This window comes from Procambarus clarkii, chromosome 30 (assembly GCF_040958095.1).
Source record: "Procambarus clarkii isolate CNS0578487 chromosome 30, FALCON_Pclarkii_2.0, whole genome shotgun sequence".
Lineage (NCBI taxonomy): Eukaryota > Metazoa > Arthropoda > Malacostraca > Decapoda > Cambaridae > Procambarus > Procambarus clarkii.
The window spans coordinates 24274104-24293184 of NC_091179.1; the positions used below are offsets into that span (position 1 = coordinate 24274104).

At 41.5% G+C, this 19081-nt stretch overlaps 1 protein-coding gene across 11 annotated transcripts in view; it reads right to left on the reverse strand.

The window, feature by feature from the left end:
• Gyf (GIGYF family protein Gyf) overlaps nt 1-19081 on the reverse strand; it is a 149837-nt gene that overhangs the window by 85183 nt on the left and 45573 nt on the right. For all 11 annotated transcript variants that reach the window (XM_069334045.1, XM_069334047.1, XM_069334046.1 and 8 more), the window contains 3 exons: nt 12158-12372; nt 11640-11869; nt 3014-3188 (listed from right to left, as the gene is read on the reverse strand). In XM_069334045.1, the coding sequence (XP_069190146.1) occupies nt 3014-3188; nt 11640-11869; nt 12158-12372 (620 nt within the window). The remainder of the gene's footprint in view (nt 1-3013; nt 3189-11639; nt 11870-12157; nt 12373-19081) is intronic.

Consider the following 19081-nt stretch of genomic DNA (forward strand, 5'->3'; position numbering starts at 1 on the left):
GAACCCCATCAACCAGATCTCTTTATTACCTGACGTGAGTTGACTTGGTGATAGTACATGTGATGAGTCATTTTCTAGGTTCAGTGACAGGCTCAGATACAAGCAGTGTTGATGAACCAAGTGCAAGCGGCTATCGCATTACTAGGCAGAGTTTTGCTGCCCCAGCACCTCACCAAGGCATGCGCCAGCATGTCACACAGCCTGAGGATGTTGATGACAGTGCCCCCTCGATATCAGGTGTTTGAGGTAGGCTTATACTACGCAGAAGTTTCATCTCCTAGCATACCCATATGCAGCTCTAGCACAAGACGACAGAGCCAAGTGTTGGCACCAAAATAAAAAACATTGGTGTACTTGTGCGATAGGGACTACACATAATTGACTCTGGAATTTTACCTGCCTCTCAATTGACACATTGGAAAGACACGACTAATGAGGAAATGTGTGTGTTTTTAGCGTTGTGCATGATGATGAGGCATGCAGATAAACACATGATCCAGGAATATTAGAACAAAAACATCCTTGTTCCAACCCCCTTATTCAACAGTTATATGTCATGTGATAAGTTCCTGCACTTTAAGAACAATGCTAATGAAGACAGACACTCAACAGACTGTGAAATGTGCGGAAGATATTTAGCGAACTGAGAGGAAAGTTCTGTGACTATTTTGTACCAGCACAGACCGTCGTGATAGATGAGTCGAAAGTTCTCTTCAAGAGACGACTTGCTTTCAAGCAGTGTGCCAGTCAAAGCGGCACCGGTTTGGACTAAAGTTCTTCATGTTATGTGGCTGCAAAACTGGTATGGTAATGGACATGATATTGTATTTAGGTACGGATGTTGACATACAAGGTCAAGAGCCACACGGGGTTCTCAGTCAGTGTTGTGAAAACCCTCATGGAACTATTGCTGAACAAGGGGCATATCCTGCTCTGGGACAACTACTATATCAGCCCCTTGTTGACTAGATTCCTCCTTGACCACAACACCAGCGTATATGGCACTGTCAAGGCCCATAGGAAGGCAATGCCAATGTTTGGCAATGGTATTGCAGTGGGTGAATGCCAGCTGAGAAAGTGTGATCAAATATTATCCACGCGCTGGAGGGACAGATGCGAGGCGAGTATGTTGATAACTATTCACATCGTTGCAATGTTGGACAGTGACAAAGTGAACTTTGCAACAAGGTTGCCAATGTATAAACCTGATTGTGTCATTGACTACAATGTAAATATGCGGTTAGTAGATAAATATGACATGATGGTCGGTGTTGTCGAGTGCATGAGAAAATCTGTGAACCGAACGAAGAATATTTTTCCACCTCATTGACATTGCAATGCTGAACTTTTTCAACGCGTATCTCATAAAATCTGGCAAGAGACCACCAATCCATACATTCAGTGTTGCTCTAGTGTCACAACTACTCGTAAAACATGGGGTGGAGGGCATTGTTGTGATGCATGGGGTGCCAGCAACAGTGCCTCACACAGTTCCTGACAGACTCAGGAGTAAAGAACACTTTGCTGTACACAAGCGCGGTTATATGCCAAGTGCAGGCACACAAGAAAAGCGTAAAACGTGCCTGCACTATTCGCAGGAACACGCAACGTAGGGAACAGAAGCGAAGATCCATCTGCACTTGGTGCGTTGAGTGCGAAGATGCCTTGTACCCCGTTGACTACTTCAGTGATTATCTCACACTCGCACAGTTCTAAGTGTGTGTTGATAGTGATGTATATATATGTAGTCTGTGGTAATGTACAGCGTGTAAATAAGTTGTAAATGTAAATAATTGAACATGTACTATAGAAAATATGAACAATGTTTGTGGACATTTGTGATACATGTAACACAGTTTCTTTGAACAGTACAGATGATCTACTGTCTGAATACTGTGAACCTGTTCAATATACTATACATAGGCTTAGCCAGAAAAACAAAAGAAATGCATTTGTAATTGTGTGGGGAAAAAAAAACAGTGTTGAAGGTAATGAAACGCCACTTTCTGGACGAGACCTGGAGCTAATTGAGCTGATATAAATGTATTAGACCCTGCCATCAGTCAAGCGAATGGAGTTCTTAGGCCTGCCATGGACCACGAGCCAGAACCTGGCCCCCTCAGAGAAGCAAGAGGAGCAACGGCATATAGAAGCCCCCGTGTGGTTGGAGGCATTCTATGTCTGCCATCAACCGGGTCAGGCACTCAGAAAGGTAAACACCCCAAAACAAACCACGATTCTGGTTAAGAAATTGCTACTGAAAGCTGAACTAGTGGACAGAACTCCCCAAATGAAAACGAGCAAACGAGCATGACGTGACCACGTCACCGCACCACTGACTGTGCAGCTCCCCCATCCCCGGGAGGGGGAGCCTCAGACCTTTATTGTGTTTATGCATGCCATATATGTTCTCTGATTCATTCTACTTTAGCAATATCTCCTGCTCTGAAGGGGGAAGCGAGTATTGAGCAGTATTCAAGGGAGGAGAGCACAAGTGATTTTATTAGTACAGTATGAGCATTGTGATGGGATCCCTGGAAGTGAGACCGAGACACGAGTGTGTTGGTGACTGATATGCTGCTGCACTGACGACAAAGTTATCATACTATATTTTTTACCTCTACTGCCTTGGCTCTCACTCTAAGCTTACAACATATGCACCCCTTTATCAAGTACATTCTAATATTGGCTCTTCAGCCTTTCATATTTAATATATCTAGCTCGAATCATATGACCGACCACAAAATACACTTTTCCGGTCTACAGCCATCTTGTCGAGGTGGCTTGATCTCCCTACATTTTGCTAGGCATCTTTCATTTCCAGTTTAAAAAAAAAAAGCAGAACTTTATTTTAAGATCTAACTGAAGATCTACTTTACTGTTACATACTGAAGAATTGAGTGAGCAACTCTGCCCCTAACATGAAAGATTTATGAATGCACCAATATCTCAAGACACACTCAAGATCAATATTTATGCCACCAATATAAAAATAAATTAATACAGTACTTACCACTCTGGTAAATTATCTTCATCCCATGATTTTCGTAGATGGCCATCTTTTTCATCCCAGGGTGGGCGAGAGCCACGAGACGAAACAGGGACCCCCCGGCCAGTACCTCGACCCATTCCTTCTTCCCATTCACCATCTTGACCATTTTCTCGTTCACGCCATCCACATCGAGGTCCTGAGTAAAAGATATAAAATTAAATTAACTTACTTTTTTTAGTGAATATCTAACAAAATGTTAATAAGATACAGTTAAACCACAAGAAAATGGGGGTTCAACAATCAAAACCATATTCTCTATAATGAGGTGCTTTTTGGTACATTTTCTAAATTGGTCAAAGAGTTATACTCTAATGCGATGGACAATCATCTTCAACCTCATTTATTTTATTTATGACATGTCGGCATACATACCTATCTATGCCTTCATCAGATCTGCATTGGCACAAACAAAATACAATATATTAGGATGCATGATTGCCACATTTCTTAGTAGTCAAAATAATTAAATCAGGTTCAGGTTGAACAAGTGTTCAAAACAAAGATTTTCATGTTCTAATTATTGTGTTTATTTCTTGTAAATAAACACAATATTATTTCTTATATTTCTTGTAAATAAACAATATTATTTCTTATATGTCTTGTAAATAAACACTATTATTTCTTATATTTCTTGTAAATAAGCAAATAATTGAAATAACCAATTATTTGCATTGTTTATTTCAATGCAAAACCACATTCTTTGATCTTGAAACAGTTAACAGTGCTCATCATTATTAAATTGAGAGAAATGCAAAATAAGTTATATTACTTGTAAACACCATGGATTTTTCTGCATAAAATCTATAAAGCGTTAATTTATAGAGCACAAATTTGACACTGTGCTTACTTCTCAGTGAGTACAGGTAAGTGAGATCCAGCTCTTCATGCCTCTGCCTCCTAGATGTTTATACTTGGTATACTAATTGCCCCTCCTCTCGATATTAATGTTTCATCATATTTCTTTTTAAAGTTGTAACTGGAAATGGCTTCAACAACCTCTTCCTTCAATCCAATCCATTTTCCTACCAACTCATACAAGGAACGAGAACCTCCTTACATCTCTTCAACTCAATTGCATATCGAGCGTCCACCAATGTAGTTATATTCCCTCTGATTCTTCTCTCATCTAAGGTTATGAGGGTTAATTTTCTCGCACCTGTCATTATAGCTGAGGTGACCAAACACAGGTGGTGAGCTGTTCTTGGGATGTGATGTAGACCTTACGGTGGATGACATACCAAGGGGTTATGATGTAATTTCAAATTATAACTACAGTAATTTAAAATTAATCTAAATAAAGCCTCAGAATGTAGTATAACTTATAAATTGATTAGATGTAAACCACGACCCTAAACAGATGACTAAGGGATTAAAGAGCATTAACCCCCAAGCTGCTAAGGGATATTTGGCCTTTGTCATCCACAGGCGCATAAAAAAAAAATAAAAAATAAAATTATCTTATTAACCTGTTAATTTGTGTTCCCTGATCACGAGAAAAATAATAAAAAAAATCGTAAATGGCATATTTTGGCCACAATAGGTCGGGGAAGTCTGGCAAAAAAAAAAAAAAAAAGAGGCGCTGACTCAGCAAGCGTCCAAGACGGTCTGCTCTGCCCCAGCTGTCAGGTAGGTTGCCACAAAGATATTATTACCTAACTATTTCAATGTCTCTGATTTAATTTTTCTTTGTTTTTTTGCTGTAATATTATTCAATATAGTGCAGTGTGACATATTTATATAATAAAATGTGTGAATCATCGCTGTACTCAAAATTATGGTGTGCATATTATTAATTCAATTATTGTGTTCATAAAACAATAAACAAATACTTTGTCGGTTATTACACAATATTCATAGGTTATATATAAGTATCTGCAAGTTTTGTTCACCATAATAACCACTAAGTTGATATTTTGAGTCAAAAAGCAACAAGGAGTGGCTAGCCAGCCTCTTGCCACAACTCCCTCCCTCAATGACTCCTCATTCGCCCACATCCTCTACCCACCATACTTTTTTGCTTTTATTCACTATATACAGACGTTATATATAAATATCCACATGTTCTGTTCACCATAACTGTTCATCTAAGCTGATATAGTGCACAAAGAGCATAATGGCCACCCTTACACAGCATAACAAGTCAGGAAGATGATGCCACCTCCCTCACCAAAATGGCTTCTCTCAACACTCCATTTGCCGTTATTACACTACACTCCCCGACCAGTGACCACCTATGCAGTTCCTCGGCTGGCCACCAATGTAGCCGGTGGTGCCACTCTTTGTTTTTGTTTATCCGCAGCCAACAAAACCCTTCCTCTCACTCGCTGTTATATATCATTGGATATTATTTGCATCCAGCTACTAGTTCGTCTGAAAATGCAGGAAATATGTTGTTTATAGCTTCAACTAGGAGTGAAGTCGAGAGAAAATATACAGTATTGTGATGATCGATTATTAGAGCATTCAGCTTATAAAGGAAGTGTCTGGAATGTCTCTCCTGTGTGGTGGTGGTGGTGCGATAGACGTCCAGAGGAATGTGTGTACAAATTTGAGATTGTGATTCTCTCTTTCATGACCAAATTTATAATGCCAATGAAACAAGTTTGTACTGGTGTATCTTAACCTAACCAAACCCAACCAAACCAAACTTAACCAAACCCAGCCAAACCAAACCGAACCTAACCAAACCAAACCGAACCTAACCAAATCAAACCTAACCAAACCCAACCAAACCAAAGCTAACCCAAGCAAACCTGACCTAACCTAACCTAACCTAACCAAAGCAAACCTAACTTAACCTAACAAAAGCAAACCTAACCTAATCTAACCAAACTAAAGCTAACCTAACCTAACCAAAGCAAAGCAAACCTAACAACCAAACCAAAGCTATCCAAACCTAACCAAACTTAACCAAGTCAAAGCTAACCTAACCAAAGCTAACTAAACATAACCTAACCAAAGCTAACTAAACATAACTTAACCAAAGCTAACTAAACAACCTAACCAAAGCTAACCTGACCTGACCTAACCTAACCAAAGCTAACCTGACCTGACCTAACCTAACCAAAGCTAACTAAACATAAGATAACCTAACCTAATCAAACAAAAACCCAACCCTCCCCTCAACATCTGTGCCTCAACCCCCAGTTAACACCACTATACTCATACACATCATTCTAAGATCATAATTATTATTGACCAGACAACACACTAGAAAGTGAAGGGACGACGACGTTTCGGTCCGTCCTGGACCATTCTCAGGTCGATTGTGATGAGCAAGTTGATGCAGGGCAATAAATAGTCAAGAGAGAGGTGAGAAGCAAGGCAAAAAGGTACGAATGGAAAGGTGTAGTCGAGGGGATAATAATAGGAATAAGAACTGCAGAAGGCCCGTTGGCCCATACGACGCAGCTCCTATTATAACCACAGAATGAGAAGGGGATAGTAATAGGAAGAAGAAGAGGATAGCAAGGGAACGTAAGAGAAAACAATGAACAGAAAAAAGAGAGGAGAAAGAAAAGGAAACAGAAAGAAAGATAAATGGAAGGGTAAGTTTATGTTAGAAAGATTAGAGCATTTGAGTATGTACTGTGAAAGGGAAGAGTCAGCAGCAACAATGCCAGGACTCAAGTTTATGTTGGGTACGTTGTGTATTAGAGCCGATTCAACAAGACGGCGTCTGTGTAGAGTAGAGGCAGGAAAGATTATTTTGGAGGAAGACCAATCAATAGGATGATTAGAATCCCTCACATGACAGAAGAGAGCATTGTTAGTGTCAATGCAATGTAGTGATATCAATGAAGAGTATCTGCTCCAGAGAACAGATACATAAACAAAAGCATATTTATAATAGATTCTGCTCTTCTCCATACGTTCTCAACCATAATCATACCAGGCTCTGAGGGTCACGCTCACTGATGCTTAAAATGTTTACATCCATTTACATTTTATTTACAAGTTATTTGTTTGGTTATTACTATCAATTTGGTATCAAAGTATTCACAAATTAATTCTCTAGAGAACAGATACAAAAACAAAAGTGCATTTCTAATAGATTATATGGAACAGTGATTAAAAAATGTATGTTTATGATTTGCAATCAGACGAGACATTTTATAATCAGAATGATTACAAACGGAGTATGATTGACACGCCTTAGGGTCATCGGAACACGAGTGTCATAAGTACATACTGTTTTGGTATTTACTAGAGAAGAATTTAACCCCATGTCTTCTGATGAACAACTCTAATGGGTGGTGAAAAGGACAGGTAGATTAGTTTGTGGTTACCAGGGAGGAAGTTATAAAATACACACAAAACTTCAAGCCAAAAATGCCAACAGGGCCACAAGAAGAAGAGCTTAGTGAGCCTTTGTGTTGCACATTTAAATATATCATTAGAGTTGAGCAAAGTACCAGAGAAATGGATGGTTGCTAATATGGTGCCAATTTTTAAGGAGGGAGACATCATTTGCATATATACATATATAATCACTAAGAACTCTAACTGACCCAACCAGGATTTGAACCCATGACATCTTGGATCTCCCTCAAACGTACACAGTACAGTGACAACCGCACCACTGATATTAGACGATCAACGGTGTGGTGGTCATAGTACTGGGTACGTTTAAGGGTGATCCTTTATGTCATGGGTTTGAATCGTGGTCGGTTCATTTAGAGCTCTTACTAATCTATGGCTTTTATGTTCCTGCAGCCTCTCTAAATAAATAAATAAATATAATAAATATTATATATACACACACACACACACAGGCCAGTTTCCCTAACTTGTATACTATGCAAGGTGATGGAGAAGATTGTGACGAAAAGGCTCGTAGAGCATCTGGAGGGAAATAGCTTTGTAACACACCACCAGCATGGGTTCAGAGACGGTAAATCGTGCCTCACAGGCCTAATAAAATTCAATGACCAAGCAACACAAATTAGGCAGGAAAGAGAAGGGTGGGCAGACTGCATTTTCTTGGACTGTCAGAAACCCTTTGACACAGTACCTCACAAAAGGCTGTTACAAAAGTTGGAGCAACAGGCAGGAATAAAAGGTAAGGTGCTCCAGTGGATAAGGGAGTATCTAAGCAATAGGAAACAGTGAGTAATGGTGAGAGGGGAGGCATCAGAGTGGCGAGATGTCACCAGTGGGGTTCCACAGGGCTCTGTACTCGGACCCATCCTGTTTCCTATATATGTAAACGACCTTCCAGTGGGTATAGACTCATTCCTCTTAATGTTTGCTGATGATGCAAAAATTATGAGAAGAATCAAAACAGATGAAGACAGACAGAGACTACAGGATGACCTTGAGAAACTGGTGGAATGGTCTAGAAAATGGCTACTAAAGTTCAACTCAGGAAAGTGTAAAGTAATGAAATTACGCAAAGGTAACAGAAGGCTGAATACAATGTACCATCTGGGAGGTGATATCCTGCAAGAGTCAAATTAGAGAGAAAGATCTGGGGGTTGATATCACACCGAACCTGTCTCCAGAGGCCCACATCAAAAGGATATCATCAGCGGCATATGTTAGATTGGCCAATATAAGAAATGCCTTTAGAAACTTGTGTAAGGAATCGTTCAGAACCCTGTATACCACTTATGTAAGACCAATCCTGGAGTATGCAGCTTCAACCTGGAGTCCATATCTAGTTAAACACAAGACGAAGTTAGAGAAGATTTAGAGGTATGCCACCAGACTGGTCCCGGAACTGAGAGGAATGAGCTACGAGGAAAGGCTAAAGGAGCCGAACCTCACAACCCCAGAAAACAGAAGAGTAAGGGGAGACATGATAACCACCTACAAAATTCTCAGGGGAATTGATAGGGTGGACAAAGACAAACTCTTTAGCATGGGTGGAACACGAACAAGGGGACACAGGTGGAAACTTAGTACCCAGATGAGCCACAGAGACATTAGAAAGAATTTTTTCAGTGTCAGGATAGTTAACACTTTCGCGCTTTCCGCAAAGGTCACTCAGCCAACCGAATGTGCGCGCAGCGTTTTTATCGCTTAAGCGTAAAAACAAAAATGTGTATACTCTTTTTACTCTTCTGACCTTAGTTCTCATGCTACGTATTTCATTTTGGTACCAACGTGTTCGCAATAAAATTCTCTAGAAGAACATCAGTAAAAAAAGTCACGAAACGTATAGGGATACCAGCACCAAATAAATAACTACGAAGATGACTCGCCGTGAGCGCCCATCAGCAACAAAATGTTTTTACTCTTGGGATTGTAATCACCTCCACACTTATTCTACAGCGTTAATTTTGGTATCAATGGACTCGCAATGAAATTCCCAACACGGTGATATGAATATAAGCGTAGAATAATGATGCGGCCCGCCCGCAAGAGTGTGGGAAGTGGTGAAATTGTTACCCGGTATCGGTGACGGGACGACGCACGGCGCTTTGAAAGTTTATACTTATTTCACTCTCATGACATTAATTTTCTATGTACGTCATTCATTTTTGTGTCAATGTGTTCGCAATAGAATGTTCTATGTGCCCATAGGTAAAAAATATCAACAAAGCGTAAGTTAGAATAGCGCCAAATATAAAACAACGCTGGAACATATCAGTGAGCGTCAAACACACACGAAATGTTTTTACTTTTGTTATGTTTGTCAAGTTTATACTTGTTGCACACAGTTATTTTTGGTTGTATATTGATCGGAATAAAATTCCCTAAACAGACATATGCATATAATACATGATATGGGGGAAGCATTACCAGTATAAACGGCTAAAGTCACCCACCTGCAACCCGTTTGGGACAAAATACCATTTGATCGAAGTTATCCACACCTTTCATGAACTTATTGTACCATGCAGCCTAGTGGTGAGAAAGAGAGCCTCATAGCGCGCAGTTTGAAACAAACCCAAAGTAAATCGGATAAAAATTGAATTTTATACAAATATTTTAAAAGAGGACTCAACTTTATGTCCACTATGCGTTAGCGTTAGACGAAACGGGACGCGCCGGCGCGTCCAGATAGCGCGAAAGTGTTAACAAATGGAATGCATTAAGTAGTGTTGTGGTGGAGGCTGACTCTATACACAGTTTCAAATGTAGATATGACAGAGCCCAGTAGGCTCAGGAATCTGTACACCAGTTGATTGACAGTTGAGAGGCGGGACCAAAGAGCCAGAGCTCAACCCCCGCAAACACAACTAGGTGAGTACACACTCACAATCAGTGGAGGCCAAAACCGTCAGTAGTCTCTAAGTCTTATATGACAAAGAGTACTGTACTGGGAAGATGGGACATCACAAATGTAGTTCTTATCCTGTAACTACACTTAGGTAATTACGCACCACATTAGATAAGAAGATAAGAAACTTTGACAATTGTCATGCCTTTCAAGAAGACCTGCACTGAATAAGTATATGGAGCACCACTTGGCAAATGGAATTTAATGTGAATAAATGCCATGTTACGAAATGTGCAATAGGAGAAAATAGACCACTCAATCTATAAATTATGGGAAAAGGCTAAAATAAAATTCTGATTAAGAGTTTTGTTTTAACCACTGGGAATGATTTGAACAGAAAACTATCACCTGAGGAAAATATAAAAGAACATTGTAAGAGGAGCCTATGCTACAGTTTCTAATTCCAGAATAGTTTTTACATAGAGTACTAAAGACATTATTGTATTTACAACTGTTGTGAGACTAAAGTTGGAGTATACAATGGTTGTATGTTGCCCATATCTCAAGAAGCACATCAACAAAGTGGAAAAGGTGTAAAGACATGCAACTAAATGGCTTCCACAACTGAAAGACAAGAGCTACGAAGAAAGGTTAGAGCATTAAATGTCAAAACCAGAAGATAGCAGAAAAGAAAGGTGATATGATCACTACGCTCATAATAGTAATGGTAATTGACAAAATTGATAAAGAAGAACTTTCGAGACCTGGGACTTCAAGAGCAAGAGGACCGATTTAAACTAACTGAACAAAGATACCAAAGAAATATAATAAAATTCACTTTTGCAAACATAGTAGTAGAGAGTTGGAACAAGTGAGGTGAAGGTAGAAGCCAAAATCATCAGTAGTTTTAAAGCATTATACGACAGTGCTGTTAAGACACGACACCAGGAGCATAGCTCTCCTCCTGTAACTACACTTAGGTAATTACATATATACACAGGCATCATATCCCTGATAAAACAAAACAATTGGTAAGTATACAGTACTAGAAGTGAAGTGGTGAAAAAAAAAAAAAAGTCCTTACACAGTTTTAAAAAAATTTCAGTTTCTGCCCGAAACACTGCACGTACTAGTTGCTTTACAAGAATGTAATTACTATGCTATGTATCCTCACAATCCCAATGTACCTTCTTGTATATATATAAGTAAATAAATAAATAAATAAACAAATGTTGACAAAGTTGAGAGGTGGAGCCCTAAGAGCCAAAGCTCAACCCCTGCAGGCTAAACTAGATAAACATGCACACAAACTGTATATTACAGAGCACAGAAAATTTAGGATACAGTATTTGCAAATATGTTAAACTGTACAACACTTACATAGTGACAGCTATAGAATTCACATGCACTGTGACTCACCCCATTTTTCATTGCGGCCACCCCCAGCTCCCCTCCAGCGTTCACCGTCGTCATTTTCACAACCTCGGGATCTCCAGTTTTCGGTTGAAGCCCTCCCTTGTTCTTTCCGTGGAGATACGGCCCCGTTGCGTTCTTCTGGACCACTTGTAGCACTGACTGTATTTGCTGGACTTCGTTCATTCCAAGGCCGTTGTTCGTGCACACTTTGGGACCTTTCAAATGGTTTGCTCCTGTAGAAATATACTGAGAGATTATTTTGAAGTCAAATTGTTGTTCAATATGCATGTAACAAATTCAAATATTACACAATTACTCAATGTTGTATACAAATTCTAATCTAACCAAGGTGATTATACATACACACTTCATCTCTAAAATAAAAATCTTCAGCATAACATGGCTCATCAAGTACATATATTCAAGAAAAAGTTATTGATTAACAATGTCTCCAGACTTGGTAATTATAGAGCGAACAACAATACAAATTTCCAAACGTTTGCTGTATACAGAAAACCTACCTAATTCCAATACCAGGTGGACCTCCCTCTCTTGGGCCCCGTGGTTCCACTTCTTCATCGTAGCTCAGGCCACGGGTGTAATATGAACCTGTACCGCGACCCCGACCCCGACCACGGTCCACACTACCACCTCGACCTCGCCCAACTCCATTCACTGGGGCCCGCCCAGCTTGACGGAGCACGACGTCACTGTTTACCCCCCTCTGCCACATACGCTGAGTAAACACACAACACAAACTTAAGTATAATAAAGAATTTAATATCGATAGCAAGTTTGCTTCTTACTTAATCACTTTACACAGATAGTTATCACATTGTTTAACAGCATAATTATGCATGCCTATATCCAGTCGTGGCTTATCCATGTTAAATCAAATAAAATTGGTCCTATATTTTATATTAATTTAGATAAAAAGTAGATATGGTTTGACCCCATGAGTACAGTCAAGAAAGGTATCCCTGGGTCAGTACACCTTAGGATATGAATAATATTGTAATTATTAGAAATGTGCAAAGTACTAAGGGAGTCTAATGAGTAAAGGCTGATGTGAGACAGAGGCTGGTGTATGGAGTACAGGCTGGAGTACACCACATGGACCACGTGGTGGTACAGCTGACCAAGGCACGTCTCGGAACATTCCGTGTGTAAGTTCAAACCCTCATCAAGGCCCTTGTGTTCATTTGATATAACATGCTATTGTGATTTCTGTGCGTGTATAAGTTTCAGGTAGTTTTCATTTACATTCACAAAGAACACGAGTAAAAAAAACCTAGTATCATATTTTGGATGATTATTGTACAGAAAATAGCTAAAATTTATGTAAAGAAAAAAAAAAAAGTTTGCACTAGAATCAATGTTACAAATAATTATGGCCAGGAAGGTGATTTTTCCGAAACAAAAACCAAACAAAAACCAATGTTACACAATGTTATTTGGTCTACCATTAAATCTAGATCATTTGCTTTATCCAGTAGCTCATTATCCAAATGTAATCTGATTTGTATATGTTCATCAAGAAGTCAGACAGTAGCAAGATATGCATTGAAATAAACAAATGAAACAGGTACAGTAAGCAGTTTCCTGCTCGAACAGGTGGTCTTGGCATATACTGTATAAACAAATACATGAAAATAACCTTAGCCAAATCAAACAATCATATCCAAACTATACAATCCTAAATAAATTTAAAGATGGGAGAACTACAATATATAGCTTTATTAAAGTTACAATCTATAAATAATAAGGCAAGAGTCGCTTGACAGTCAGTGTTCATGACAGTCAAGTTTGAGGTGTATATACCTCAAACTTTCCTCAACCATTTACGAACCATTTTCCTCAACCATGTTCAGAAAAGCTCACAAATCCAGACCCAAACATCATCTTGCTTGGCAACTTCAACTTACAGCCTCGAAAATATAAGAGCGTGGCAAATACAGAGAGAATACCAGGAAGTAGCCTAAATGAACAGTCACACACAAATGACCTAATACAAATGTGTGACAGATTTGCACTAAACCAGCAAATAGTAGACCCAACCAGAAAAGATAACACACTAGACTTTATTTTCACCAATAATGATGATGATGAACTGATCAAGAATATAATGATTACAAATACTAATTATTCAGATCACAATATAATTTAAGTTCAGACAATCCTGGTCAATAGACCTGGGGCCAGATTCACGAAGCAGTTACACAAGTACTTACGAACGTGTACATCTTTCCTCGATCTTTGACGGCTTTGGTTACATTTATTAAACAGTTTATAAGCATGAAAACTTGCCAATCAACTGTTGCTGTTGTTATAAACAGCCTCCTGGTGCTTCTGAGCTCATTAACTGTTTAATAATTGTAAACAAAGCCGTCAAAGGTTGAGAAAAGATGTACAGGTTCGTAAGTACTTTCATAACTGCTATGTGAATCTGGGCCCTGCACAGCAAATCCCAAATTCTAGCAAAAGAGAATTCAGCAAATTTAATTTTAATAATAAACAGAATAACTTGAAACAAATAAACCAAGACCTCACAGATATAAGCTGTGAAGAACGGCATTTGGAGCATTCTATGTCTGCCATCGACCGGGCCAGGCACCCAGAAAGGTAATCGCCTCAAAACAAACTCATATTCTGGTTAAAACTACTAAAATAGACAAACGAGTCGACAGAACTCCCCCAAATGAAAACGAGCAAACAAGCATGACGTTACACGTGCCGCGCCGCATGCCTGTGCACCTCCCCCCACCACAGGAGGGGAAAGGGGAAGCCTTAGACCACTGCACCAGTGATCCACCCTGCAGTTCTGTGGTTGAATGTCAAAAAACACGTGAAAACTCGTCGACAGGAGGGAGGGAGGATTGCCGGGGAGTCTCCGGGTCTCACCCAGAAAATGGCATTTCATTACATTCAACGCTGGTTTTCTGGGGGGAGCTCCTTCAGCTCCCCAGAGCTAACTACCCAAAGCCAAGGACAAAAGAGGGACAAACCTGGGAGGAGGAAACCATGAGCCAGAAACCGAAAGCAAGAAAACTGGCAACACCAAACGACCCCGCGGACAACCCAGGAAACCCGAACCCTGGGACACGGACAAAGAGAACCCAGGGTCAACCCAAAGCGTTCCAGGGCCACAGAGGCCGCGGCATGCAGAGCGACAACCTGAGACGAGAAGACGCACTCCTGGCCAACCAACTAAGCATCAACAACTCCAGGGACCCCTCCGGAAAACAGCCGTCCCAACCTGGCTAGGAAAGAGGAGACGGCCACAAACGAACAACCGATCACCAGAACCCAAAGAAGCAGAAACCACTGACAAACAAAGCTGAACCAAAGGGGCCACAACAGAGAGGGGGAGAGAGAAGAGAGCACCCCGCCCAAGACCAGGACGGCTCAGGCCGCGCACGAGCAAGCCGGAGGTGAACAACACCTGAGACAGCTTGCGAAATGATGCAGAAGGAACATCAAAACCAAAAGCAATCTGCAACGGCTCCGCCAGCGCCGCACAATACAAGGCGACAGTATGTGGCAAGATGATGGTCCTGAACCTCCAAGAGAGAAGGACAAGACCACATCAACAAAAAGCTATACCTACGAAGGGACAAAAAGGAAAAGGAAAGGCTGCCAGAAAACCCCCATACTGCCGCCGAGACGAAGCACGCAGGTGGGACACCAAGAAGCCACCTGATCACCAAACAGATGGTGAGAGACTCGAGTCAAAATTACCAAAGTTGAAGATGTTAGGAGAAGACCAAACGAGTCCCGTCACGGACTGGACCAATCATTGGAGCCGTGGGAAAACCCCTAGGTGCGGACACCTAGCAAGCAGTGCCTGAACGAAAAGGAATGTCCGACAGGGAACCACGAACCCAAACCAGAAAAGAACCAACTCGGGTGAGCAGACACGCCCCATCCGGGAGGAACTTCCCCTCCCGGACCCCGTGAAGGACAAACAAGTCCAATAACGAATGACAACGAAAAGCCGCCGCTTGCAGAAACTGCCGAACCGCAGACTCCGCAAACAGCAAGGACAAAATGGCAACGAAAAACTACGAGCCAGGGCCCAGGCAGAGGCCAACGAGGAAGCGAGCACCACGAGCCGAAATGCGAGACGCAAAGCGAAAAACAGTGACACTGCATCCTGCAGGAGCAGTGCCACCAGCCCCAGAAGGGCAGAACAACGCACGCGTCATTGAGGAAGGTATGAGGAGAACTACATAGGACGTGTACTGCACTAAAACATAAATGTACTGTCTGGAAAAGGAACACAAATAAAAGGCTGTAGGCAGGGCCGCAATCCTAGCTCCTCCTGTCCCAATGAAAAGGAACTGTAGGGGCAGTAGTGGATGACTAGAAATCTACATCCACCTACAGACATTGCAACACATAAGCTGGTAGTGACATACAAGGAGAAGAGGAAGAACTCAGCCCTATAACTGAACACTGGGTCTGTTCAATATCAGGGAATGAACATGTACATAGTCCAACCTAGCACTAACATTAGTACAGCCAATATGAACATTCTAAGATACACAACAATGTGTAGTACAGAGGTAGGAAATACATAAATATGCAATGAAAAGACCTTAAATATGGTCCAAGCACCAGTAGCTAGGGACAGGAGAGTATAATTAATATGATAAACTAATAAGACCCAGGTAACAATTGGCAATGGAAAGTACATGATCAACTATATATATCTGTATAGAGAGACTCCAATGTATATACTGTATAAGGATGCAGCCAGGCATGGAACAACAGTCAATGAATGAATGAATGTCCAGAAAGCATTGAATGAGTCAATGAAGGAACGCCCAGAGTCAAGAAAAGATTCAGTCGCTGAAAGACTAAAGCAAAAGTTACAAAAATTCAGGGCTGTGCCCCTACAGTGTAACGAAGAACAATATATACATACATAGTAAGGTCACGTTAAGATGCATGCAAATTGGCCAATCTTGCCTTACTGGCTTAATAGAATTCTACGATCAGGTGACAAAGATTAAGCAAGAAAGAGAAGACTGGGCGGACTGCATTTTTTTGGACTGTTGGAAAGCCTTTGATACAATTCCCCATAAGAGGCTTGTACATAAGCTGGAGAGACAGGCAGGTGTAGCTGGTAAGGTGCTTCAGTGGATAAGGGAATACCTAAACAATAGGAAGCAAAGAGTTACAGTGAGGAGTGAGACCTCAGATTGGAGTGAAGTCACCAGTGGAGTCCCACAGGGCTCTGTACTTGGACCTATCCTGTTTCTGATATACGTAAATGATCTCCCGGAGGGTATAGACTCATTCTTCTCAATGTTTGCTGACGATGCCAAAATGATGAGAAGGATTAAGACAGAGGAGGACTGCTTGAGGCTTCAAGAAGACCTAGACAAACTAAAGGAATGGTCGAACAAATGGTTGTCAGAGTTTAACCCAAGCAAATATAATGTAATGAAGATAGGTGAAGGAAGCAGGAAGCCAGTTACAAGGAATCGTTTGGAGATGAAATTCTTCAAGAGTCGGAGAGAAAAAGACTTGGGGGTTGATATCACGCCAGACCTGTCCCCTGAAACCCATATCAAGTGGATAACATCAGCAGCATATGCCAGGTTGGCTAATATAAGAACAGCATTTAGACACTTGTGCAAGGAATCATTCAGAACTTTGTATACCACCTATGTCAGACCAATCCTGGAGTATGCAGCCCCAGCATGGAGTCCATATCTAGTCAAGCATAAGACCAAACTGGAAAAAGTTCAAAGGTTTGCCACCAGACTAGTACCCGGGCTGAGAGGTATGAGCTACGAGGAGAGACTACGGGAATTAAACCTCACATCGCTAAAAGACAGAAGAGTTAGGGGGGATATGATCACCAAATACAAGATTCTCAGAGGAATTGACAGCGTAGATAAAGACAGGCTATTTAACACAAGGGACACACACACTAGGGGATACAGGTGGAAATTGAGTGCCCAAATGAGCCACAGATATTAGGAAGAATTTTTTTAGTGTCAGTAGTTGACAAATGGAATGCATTAGGCAGTGATGTGGTGGAGGCTGACTCCATACACAGTTTCAAGTGTAGATATGATAGAGCCCAATTGGCTCAGGAACCTGTACACCGGTTGATTGACAGTTGAGAGGCGGGACCAAAGAGCCAGAGCTCAACCCCCGCAAGCACAACTAGGTGAGTACACACTAGAAACAATACCTAACATCCATCCAAGAACCGAGAACCAGCGCCTGGCAGACAGTGTCGCCAGACCGTATAATCTCACCTGTAGAGCGTAGGCACTATCGTGACACGACACAGCTTAGTAGTGTAATATTTTGGGAGCATCACTATTGTAATATGTCCAGAGTTGCATGTGCAGTAGGAAAAGATTAGGAGTAGTGTAGAGGTGGAGGTGATGCCACTCCTAGCCGCCCCACACCAGTATGCAGAGAAAAGACCCAGGTGTTTCCCCCATATATAAAATTCAGAACTCCCCCAGTATCTAGGAGGCTGTGACTGGAGAGATAAGATGAATGAGAGCAGCGCATTACCTGCGATAAAGGTTGCGGAACACCAAAACGTGTACACCACCCATAAACTAAACCATCACCCACGGCCCATGCGCAGAACACATGAGGTCCGAGCCGCACCAACCAGTCTTGGGGGGAAGGGGGTGCCTAAAAGGGTTATTTAACGATTATTAGTAACGTCGAGACAGTACAGAGAGAAGATGTGATTGTAAAATAATTAGATATAGTATCGAAAGATGATGAGTAGTATGGAAGAGGACCATCAAGTCCTATAAAGGACTAGAGATAAGCTTCACTGTAAGTCAACCGACGTTCCAATAATGTTGTAAATATCGAAGATCGTCTCGAACCTTCGAGATCCTTGACAATCAAGCACAAAATCACCGAGGCTCATATGGGGTCTATTGGCATCCGTGACCAATGGTCATGCAGGATCCCGACACAATTTAAACATGATTGCGAAATGATGTAGAAGAATACGTGTCCTAGATAAGAATGGTCAGAAAGTGGTTGAAATTACCCACAGGAAGGACAGAACTGACGGGCCCAAAGGGACACGGAACTGAACCCAGGGAGGGGCCAATGCCCAAACTAACTCGTATGCAGAGGGGGGAAGGAAAACCCCACTCCTTGTAACAAAAAAGCCCCACTCTGAGGGTTGGAAAACCCAGGCAGGGTCCAACAGGGCCCAAGGCCCCACAAGTCAGCTCCTCCCCAACCCCGAGAACCTCCACATCAGGCCGCCGGGGGTGAGTCATCCTCTAAAGCCCCGGCCTCACAAGAAAAAGCTGGGGCAGCCGGAAAAGCAGGAAGAGAAGGAGCCCACTGGTCAAACCCCGGCGCCACGGCTGGAGGAATGGACTTGAATGCCTCCGTCACCACCCCGGAAGGGGCAACCCCTAAAACTGGCAGAGTCTCAGAAA